The sequence below is a fragment of the Tursiops truncatus genome, chromosome 5 (genome assembly GCF_011762595.2).
Source record: "Tursiops truncatus isolate mTurTru1 chromosome 5, mTurTru1.mat.Y, whole genome shotgun sequence".
In the NCBI taxonomy this organism is placed as follows: domain Eukaryota; kingdom Metazoa; phylum Chordata; class Mammalia; order Artiodactyla; family Delphinidae; genus Tursiops; species Tursiops truncatus.
Window position 1 is genome coordinate 1,151,163 of NC_047038.1, and position 9,703 is coordinate 1,160,865.

At 58.2% G+C, this 9,703-nt stretch overlaps 1 protein-coding gene and 1 non-coding gene across 5 annotated transcripts in view; both read left to right on the forward strand.

Annotated features, from left to right (window-relative positions):
* NSD2 (nuclear receptor binding SET domain protein 2) overlaps positions 1-9,300 on the forward strand; it is a 76,586-nt gene extending 67,286 nt beyond the window's left edge. For all 4 annotated transcript variants that reach the window (XM_033856517.2, XM_033856516.2, XM_073804753.1 and 1 more), the window contains exons 19-22: positions 3,485-3,626; positions 3,914-4,020; positions 4,788-4,992; positions 5,773-9,300. In XM_033856517.2, coding sequence (XP_033712408.1) covers positions 3,485-3,626; positions 3,914-4,020; positions 4,788-4,992; positions 5,773-6,026 — 708 coding nt within the window. In that variant the 3' untranslated portion in view covers positions 6,027-9,300. The remainder of the gene's footprint in view (positions 1-3,484; positions 3,627-3,913; positions 4,021-4,787; positions 4,993-5,772) is intronic.
* LOC117312487 (small Cajal body-specific RNA 23) lies at positions 3,252-3,378 on the forward strand. The gene has a single exon (XR_004526815.1).
* Positions 9,301-9,703: the final 403 nt, after the last annotated feature.

A 9,703-nucleotide genomic window follows, 5' to 3' on the forward strand; every position in this document is an offset into this window, starting at 1 on the left:
AGAAGAGAGGCGAGGCCAGTGGGAGCTGCGTGTTTGCTGTGGATGGAGGGGAGGCTTCACTAACTCGTGCTTTGTCAGGCATACGCAGGAAATGACTGAATGAGTAGAAATGGAGAGTGTAACTTCCACCTTGTGAGAGAGTGGAAAAGTGCATGAAGAAAAGTGCCCGTCAATAGAAAGTGAGGGAGGAGGGAGGAAAAAAGGAGAAAAGATAGTAATCAGAAAACACGAGGTAGGGAGTTCCCTGGCAGTCCCATGGTTAGGACTCAGCTCTCACTGCCCAGGGCCCTGGTTCGATCCCTGGTCGAGGAACTAAGATCCCACAAGGCGCTGCCAAAAAACCCCTTCATCTATAAAAATGAAATTAAAAAATCTATACGTAGGATCTTGGTAGAAGATGGCGGTGCTCAATTCCAAAGCAGCAACAAAAAGATACACCAAGTACATCTTCAGTGAAACTAAGGACCTCGTCACCCACGAGCAGACGGAAGACGCTGTCTGAGAGCAGGGGACTCGGAGGCTGAGGTGCTGCAGAGTTGACGCCTCTAGGCACCCCCCCCCCCGCCCCCGAGGTGCCTGCTCCCAGCAGAACTGAGCGGTCCCGACTCACCTCCTTACTGCTGACAGTCGCACAAGAGGATGAACTAGTAGACGTATATCCAGCGGTCTCAGAAGGGGGCCTCAGAGAAAGAGGGGTGGGTGGGGACCTGTGGTGACAGGCCTCGGAAGGACCGTCTTCCAAAGTACGGCAGCTTTCTGTGAGGCAGAGAGGGGGCCTAAGGCTCTAGAGCCTGGGGAGCTGTGGGCCATCAGGTGGCCACAGAGCAGGGAGCCCAGAGACAGGGCACCCAGAATGCAGCCAGCAGCTGCTCCAGGAGCCCCAGCACGTTTCGAGAGGATCTGTCAACAAAGAGCAGCAGAACCTCCCTGCGGCTGGGGAGACACGGCCAGAGCTGGGGACATCGTGCCCCAGCAGTCGGCGTGCACTTCTGAAGCACAAGGGGTTAGAGACGGCCACTTAGCAAGCTGAGCTGGACCTCGAACTCGGAGACTGAGAGTGAAACGAGCCGCAGCCAGAGCATCTCTGAAGCTTAAACCCCTGGAGCGGCACCTGAGCAGACGCAGGATGGACACGGCACGGCGGAAAGAGAGGAAGGTTAGAAAGAAAGCGTGGCCGGGGGACAGGCCGCGGAGGGTCTCTCTGCGTGACGGGAGTCTAGGTATTGAAGGGATATCCTGTGTTTCAGGGGCAGTCCATCCAAAGTGGTCGACGTGGTAAATACCTCATTAAAGTTACTGGACATAGCAAGGAACCCTTTGGCCAGCTCGGCCAAAAAACTGAGTTCCTTGTAAGGGGAAGACAGTGAGGCCGTCTCGAGGCTTCTCGTGGCAGAATCCAGCGCCTGAGCACAGAGGAGCACTGATAAGGTTTTCAAGGAAAGAGTGAACTGGAGACTTTCTCTCCAGCCGACTGGTTCTGTAGACGTAGATGTCAGAGTGACAGGTGTGGACACGGGAGCTGAGGGCACCGGTCCTTTGGGGGAAGCTGCTGAAGGATGGGTTCTAGGCGACCCCCGCAAAGCGACTGGTGGTGGTACAGGTATCGGGAACTTGTGCCGAACTGTGACTCCCGACAGCAACAGGGGAGGCCAGAGAGTGAGGTAAACTCACCTCTGATGCTGATGCCTGAGCGTCAGCTGGTAAGACAAGTAGGAGTAGCTTTCAGCATTTTTAAGTATCAAGGTAAGAATGCCGCGGAAAACTGGGTTGTAAGGATGGAGGTGGGTCAGGGGAGACCACTGCAAGAGGAGGTTGCGGGCGCCGTATGCAGGCAAAGATGCCCTCGATAAAGGACAGCCAGCAGGGAAAATAAAGTTCCCAACATAACAGGAAAATCAGTAATTAAAAAACCCCATTACTTCATAGCAAAAGGCTTAAAACCCAAATAAACAAGCAAATTAGATTGATAGAATTGTGCCCAACATGTGAGTCATATTTGTAAAAGGGAGTTGGATTAACTCATCTATTAAAAGATTTCCAGATTGGTTCATAAAGCAAAGCCTGTTTCTCTGCTGTATCTAAGAAACAGAGGGATCCTGAAAGTTGAAAATAAAATTGTGCACAAAAGTGTGTCAGGTGGAGTCAAATTAAAAAAGAATTGTTCTCAGACAAGGCAAAATGTGGGCCCCAGCGCATTCAGTGAGACAGAGGAAGGCCTTTTAACGTCAAGAGCGCCGCCAGGGACCAGGATACATCCTGCAGGGTGTGCCCCAAATAACAGCGCAGCCACCCCCCAGAGCCACAATTCAGGGAGGCACAGGAGACAGCCAAGTGAGGATCCACGTCTTGGAGCGAGAGGCCCTAGGCAGAGAATCAGCATGGACTTAGCACCAACTACAGAGAGAAGCAGCTGTGCGGAGAGCCCGTGGCCGCAGCGGTGTGACAGCGGAAACGGGAAGCAGCGGCAGGTTCATCAGTAGAGGACGGCTGGGCACCAGCATCCCGGCCCTGAGGAGCCGAGGCAGCTGCTCAGAGCAGGTTCGGCGGTTCCTTTCAGTGAGGCAGGAGCACGCGGCACAGCACGCGCTTCTGAGATGTGTCCACCTTCAGAGGAGCAGCTAGCGTCCGGGTGTGAGCGTGTGGCTGAGGCCCCCGCCCGGGGCCGCCCGTCCAGGGCAGGGGGGCCTGGCCGGCGTCTCGATGCCACGCTCCTGGGGTGCCTGTGCACACGTCCTGTCCCCCGCTCACAGACCCCGTGTGGCGTTACCGCGTGACCGTGATGCTTTTTGTGGCCTAGTTTTAAGTGCCCTCCCGCCTCCGGTACGTCTTTCTCCTGTCCCTTGCAGTCGCGCGGTCGATGAGAGACCCTTAGGGTGAGGAAGGCGAGGTCACCGCTCCCTGATGCCGGGCGAGTGCATCGTCTGGGTTTTGCCACAGTAGGAGTACATCTCCGTGTACACAGAGGCGCTTGCCTTTCGGGGGGTCGAGTCCCGGGAGCATGAAGGCGGGACCCTCATCGCTTTTGCCCGGGTGCGTCTCAAGACTGCTTCTGCCGCAGGGGTTGGCCCCCCTCCCATCAGCCAGCGTGGCCTCACGGCCTCAGGACGTTCTCCTTGTTTCCTCCACCGCTGGGCTGTCTCGACTTGCTGGCTGGTTTGTGTCGTAAGCGGTCAGTCCTGCCCTCTGTCAGGCTGTTGGTGTCCGGCTCCCTCACTTGCCGTCCGACGTCGGGGAGCTCGGCTCACTGTCCCCCGCTCACCAGCGCGCGGTCCCTCCGTGTGGTGTGACCTGCCTGCCCTCCGTGAGCAAGAGAAACAGGACTGGTTTGGGGGTGTCCCATCTGAGTGGACCTGGGAGACCACGGTTCTCAGTGCAACACCAGGTGTCCAGCACGACGGTGACGATTCCCTTTGAATGAGAACGTGATGGCTGAGAGTTGCCCACGTGTGTAGATGCTGCTTGAAACTTGAGTTGTGCCTTACAGGACCGTATAATCGACGCCGGCCCCAAAGGAAACTACTCCCGGTTCATGAATCACAGCTGCCAGCCCAACTGCGAGACCCTCAAGTGGACAGTGAACGGTGACACGCGCGTGGGCCTGTTTGCCGTGTGTGACATTCCTGCAGGTACCGTGCCTCCGGGGCTCCCCGTGGGGCTCCCATCCGAGCGGGCAGGTGGAGGGCCCTTGTCCGATGCTGTGTGTGGCCGGACCGCCGGGCTCGGGGAGGGCGGGCGGCTGGCGATTTGGAAGTTGTGTTTTGTTTGGAACGTGCACCTTGCAGCGTGGAATCGAAAGCCGTGCGGGGACGGTACAGGTGCGCTGACAGGCGCAGGGCTCGTAGACCTGATGCAGGCTTCTTGGCAGGGTCGGGAGAAGGGCAGTGTCCCAGTGTGGCTTGTCTCCCTCACCCAGGGACAGAGTTGACCTTCAACTACAACCTCGACTGTCTGGGCAACGAGAAAACAGTCTGTCGGTGCGGGGCCTCCAACTGCAGCGGGTTCCTCGGGGACAGGCCCAAGGTGAGCGGTGGCGGGAGCGGAGTCTGCCGGGCGGGGCGAGGAGGGCAGGGGAGGCCAGGCGCCAGACTCGGTGGCTGCCCCTGCAGAGGCCACAGCGTGCTGGGGCTTCACGGCCTGGAGCCGGGAATCCAAAGTGAGAGCCTCCGTACGCGCCTGGCGGCACGTGGCGTTCTGCCTGCGTGTCTGTTTCCGCGTCTCCTTCCCTCTTTCACAAGGACGCCGGTTGGTTGTGCAGGGTTAGGGCCCGCTGCTTTACATCTGCAGCGACCCTACTTCCAAGCAAGGTCACATTTGAGGTTCCAGGAAGGACATGGCTTTGGGGCGGGCTGGGGGGGGGACACGGCTCCACTCAGCACACTTAGCCCCTTCCCTGTGCTGGGTAAAACGCGGGCCTGAAGCCTCTGGACGGCCGCAGGCATCCAGGCCCAGAGGTGGGATGTCCACAGCGGGCCTGCCGCTTCACCTGGCTTTTCTCATCTGTTCTCAAAAGACGCGCCGCGTGGGGAAAGAGCCTGCCCTGGGCCGCATGCCCGCTGAGCGGCGCTGCGGCCGGCGGCCTGTGTTGTTTCCTACAGGCAGTAAATGGGAACAGGTCGGGCCCCTGCATTTTCCCTGTCGGCTGCAGACCCCCACTCTTCTCCTGTGAGACCATCCTCAGGGGTCCCTGGCGCTCCCGACCTTGACCTTGGCCCTGGTGACCCCTCGGGACAGCTGGCCTCAGTGTGCGCAGTTCCCTTGAGTGAACTGCATTTATTTCTTCATTCTAGACCTCAGCATCCCTTTCCTCGGAGGAAAAGGGCAAAAAGACCAAGAAAAAAACCAGGAGGCGTCGAACGAAAGGCGAAGGGAAGAAGCCGTCTGAGGACGAGTGCTTCCGCTGCGGTGACGGCGGGCAGCTGGTGCTGTGCGACCGCAAGTCCTGTACCAAGGCCTACCACCTGCCCTGCCTGGGCCTGGGCAAGCGGCCCTTCGGTGGGTCCCCAGCCCGGGCAGCCGAGGCCAGACCACCCGGCGCAGCCCTTGGGGGCCGGCAGGGGCTGGGGGAAGGTGCCGGGAGGAGCTGCTTGGGAGCGAGGGGCCCCGCACCCCTGGGTCTCAGCTGGGAAGACGGGGAGGGGCTGGGGCTGGGGCTGGGGCTGGAGTCTGCCCTTCAGAGAGATGATGGGCTCCGGCGTGCACAGAGCGGCCATGTCACCTCGGGAGGGAAGCCGAGAGGCCCTCACCCGGAGACAGAAGCGGCAAAGCTAGAAAAGGGGACGTCAAATGTGTTTGACTGTGAAACAAACACTGTGTGTGGCACGAGATGATGCAGCAGGGCCAGCAGGCGGGCGGCAGAGAGGCTCACGGCGGGCGTGCCGGTCTCCCCAGACCGCGCTAAGAGCCTTTGCAGGCGGACCCCAGAGAGATCGGGGCCCCCGAAACACTCGGCCCGGCTGCACACCCGTCGCCGGACAGCAGCCGGGGCGGCAGGGCCCCCGGTGCCGCTGGGCCATCTGGGCTCGGAGGTGGGGCCTGCTCGCTGCCCTCCGGCCCCAGGCCTCTGAGCACCAGCTTTAGCTTCTCTTTACCTTTCGACACTTGCCTGGAAAGCGGTGTCTTGGTTTAGTTTGTGTTCATCTGACTAGACTGAGTTTTTTTTTGTTTTTTGTTTTTTAGACTGAGTTTTAAAGTTAGTTTTCAACCATGGAAATGTTACAGTGTTACAAGTTGCCATTCCTCTCTTCTGTCTGGTGATACTTTGTTTCGTTGCAGGGAAGTGGGAATGTCCTTGGCATCACTGTGACGTGTGTGGGAAACCTTCCACTTCATTTTGCCACTTTTGCCCCAATTCGTTTTGCAAGGAACACCAGGACGGGGCAGCCTTCAGCTCCACCCAGGACGGGCGGCCATACTGCGGCGAGCACGACTTGCGGGCAGAGCCGGCCGAGCAGCCCTGCCCGGAACCCAAGTCCAAGGGGAGGAGGAAGAAGAGGAGGTGCTGGCGGAGGGTCACGGAGGGCAAATAGCGCCAGGCCGGGGCGGGGTGAGATCGGGGGCCCCGCGTGGCCGGCCCGCCCGCCCTGTGCGCAGAGGGCCGGAGGACGCCGCCCGCAGCCCCCGGGACGCACGCACAGGCCTCCTCGGGAGGGGGCGCCTCCCGTCACTGAGCCATCCCAGCAGCGCCCGCTGCGCCGCACTGACCGTCCAAGCCGCGTGGTTCCAGCCGCGAGGTGCGGACGCCCCAGGACAGACAAGCCTGACTACACAGCATTACAGCCACACTTGAATCTCAGAACGTCAAGGTGCCCTCCCGCTCTAGTTTGCTAGGTTAAAGTTACAACGGAAAAGTAACTGGCTACGAAATGCTTTTCTCTCCCCTGAGATGTAGAGAGTAGTGTTTTTTCAAAGGAGGATCACTCTTACCTCTTTTAATCTTGACAGCGTCACCCAGCCTGCTTCCCCGTTGCCATCACTCAGGAGAGGAGACCAGGGTGGGGCCTGGGCAAGGACTCAAGACCCCGGGTGCCCTGGGAACCATGATTCTGCTCTTATGAAACAGCTGTATGATTTCTTTTTTGTACTAATGTGAAGTTTTTCCTCAGAATGCTTCTTTTCCATCCTAGTGAGGAGCCGGCCCCAGGACGGTGACTAGCGTAGTGTTGTTGTGGGATCTCCCCTGTCGTGTTTCTCTCCGTGGACTTGAACCAAGTGCTGCTGCCACGTCGGCCTTTAAAGCACAGGCTCACGTGGGGCAGCCTCCCCGGAGGGTCTCATCACTTGGGGGAAGAGTTTGTACATTTTTTCGGGTGGCTTTTCTTTACCAGTTTCTGGCTTTTATTCTCAATATATTTTTGCTAAACTTGTTTCACAAATTACCACCGACTGAAATGCGTGTTTACTGATGCGTGTGTGACCCGCTGAGCTGTGTGACGCGGCCACTTAGGGAAACGGTTTGTCCGGCGCTCTGCCCGGTGGCGTCTCGGGTGACGGTCGCGCAGCAGGGCACTGCTGGGTGCCCCTCCCACACACACCCCGGGACGCGGAGCTCGCGGGGGACGTGTGCGTCCAGGCGCTCCTCCCGGGCTGAGGAAAGAGCGAGTTCAGGCGCATCGTCACCCCAAGTGACTGCACGCGTGCTGTGGGCCTGTTCCCGGGAAGCCTGAGCCGCGCTGGGCAGACGCCCTCGGCCAGGGCCCCTCGGAGGAGCGCTTGTCCTGGGACTCGGGCCGGCCTGCCGGGCGTGGGCACCCAGCCTTGGAACAGCCCGGCCGACACTGTCCCCTGGGAGATTTCCACGGACCGTTAGCCCCACGCAGGGAGAAGCTTCTGCGAAGCACAGCGTTCCCATGGACCCCGGGACGCTGGGAGCGCCCTGCCAGGAGCCCGTGTGCCTGCCTGTCTCCACTCGCGGTGGGAGGGAAGGGGGCGCTCAGCAGCAGGTGCTTTTTTCTAGCCTCCTCTTCTTAAAATAACCTGAGGAGAACATCTCCTCTGCAGAAAAGTTTACACAACTGTTCTTGAAAACTGCCACGGAGGTCTCCTGTTGGTCTCTCTTACCGTTTTCGCCTCGGAGAATTGCAGGATATACCAACACTTGGACCCAAGTTCACTACTGCTCCGGGGTCCTGCGACGGGAGCTGTGGGGGGAGGGGGCGGTCTCGGCCAGGCCGGGACCCCTGGGGAAGCACCTGCTCCAGGTGTGAGGCGCCCGGGCCTCCCCAGGCACGGACTAGGAGAGTCGGCTGACCGAGGCCGTCCTGCTGGCCCTTCTCTGGTGACCCTGGGGCAAGTGACGTAGGACCAAAGGAAAAACAAGCCGTGTCCTCAGCTGGTGCTTCCACGGGCGGCTCGGTTCTCTGGAAACGCGCCTGCTCGGTGAGACGCAGGGGCCGTGGGGTATTTCAGTTCAGAACTCTTGTTTCTCTCAAATGGTCTTTTAAGAAAATACTGGATTGACGTAGATTCATGCTCCTTAGGCCCTGAACCTGGCGCCTGCGCGCTCTGGGGCTGGGCACGAGGGGCGCCGAGGCCTGGTGCCAGCGCAGCGGCCGCGGGCGCAGCCCCGCCCTTCAGAGCCAGGGGCCTCGGTGTGGGCTGACGTCACTCGCCCTTTCCTGCCGGTGAGGGACTTCTGCCTAAGTCAGAACATCAGAATTGGTTTTGCAGTGCACTTTGGGGAGCAGATTAACTTATTTTTGTATTTGACAGTAGTAAAAATTTTGTGTGATTTTTGAGTCACTTTGATATTACTTCCAAATTCTTTTATAACCTTTCTGAAGGAAATACTGGAAAACTTATTTTAGATATGGTTGCCCTCTTTCCAAAAACTGTTAAACTAATGAGCAAATAACACTAACTCTGAGAATCTCCAGAATACCAGTTTATGGATCTGAGCACAAGGCATTGCAGGAGCAGTGGGGCTGCAGGGGCCCTCCCGACGGGGCCGAGGCCTTTGCTCCGAGTCTGAGGGGAGCTTGCTTCGGGGGAGTCGGTCTTTCCTGAACGTCAGCTTCAGCCCTTCGTCGTTAATGTGAAGCAGAAACACAATGAAAACCGCCCAAACACTTCAGGATTCCTCAGCATCAGGAGCTGACCAGGACCCCTCGTGTGTCGTGTCGACGCCAGCGCGGGCCTCTGGACACGGGGACGCTTCTCTCCGTTGGGGGTCGTGGGCGCATGTCCAAAGCGGGTGATGATAAGCTGCGAGCACCACGGGGAGGCCGCCTGGCGCCCCCGCCCGGGTCCCGTCCTCCGAGAATGCTCGGGACCCCCTGCCTCACCCTCAGGTCTGCGCCCCGGCGCCTTCCCAGTGTTTCCCTTGACACGTAAACTGCAGTGTGTGCGGCGCCATCTTCTAGAACTGCCGTATGTCCAGGAATAAGAAAAGATAAGCCTGTTTTTACGAAAGGTAACACAGACGACTGTCAGTTGCCGAACTCTCGATCCTGTGAGATGTGGAGCGTTTGATGAGTGAGTAAAGTGCTGTGTCCGCAGGCGTCGTGTCCACCGCACCCTGTTGAGATGTGAAATTAAACAGAAACCTCAACGTGCCTACTGGTGTCTCAGTGTCGCACGGAACGCGGCCAGGCTCCGCCTTTGGGGGGGGTGTACCAGGTGCTACCGCCAATTTTGACAGACTTAAAAAACTTGAAATTCACTTCTGGGGGAAGATACTGAAATGTAGATTTGAGAATTGCTGGTTGCGGGGAAATAGGATTTAAGGTCGGAAGTTGTGTTTGGAAGATTGTGTATGAGTATTTTTGTATTAAAAAATTTTAAGGCTTTTTTCTTTATGTCGAATTGCATTTTGAAGTTTGGGTCTCTCTTCCATTCCCCCAGTCCCTTTTCTTTCTTTTTTTTTTTTTGGTCGCGCTGTGCCGCATGCGGGATCTTAGTTCCCCGACCAGGGACGGAACCTACGCCCCCTGCAGTGGAAGCACCAGGCAAGTCCCGCTGCCAGTCACTTTGAGTCGTCACTCTGAAGCATCTGGCACAGTCCCCTGACATCTGGGGAGAGGCCAACGTGGCCTTGGACGTATAACAAGTATCGTAGATAGTGCGTGTCGTTCCGATTTGGGGAAAAGGCTTTTTTGTTCCTGTTATATAATTTGGTTCCCAAACCCCCGTTAAAGGTGACAGAGTCGGGAGAGGAAGCTGCAGACTCTTCTCAGCCCCGCAGGTGGTTGAGCCCCAGGCCCCTTTG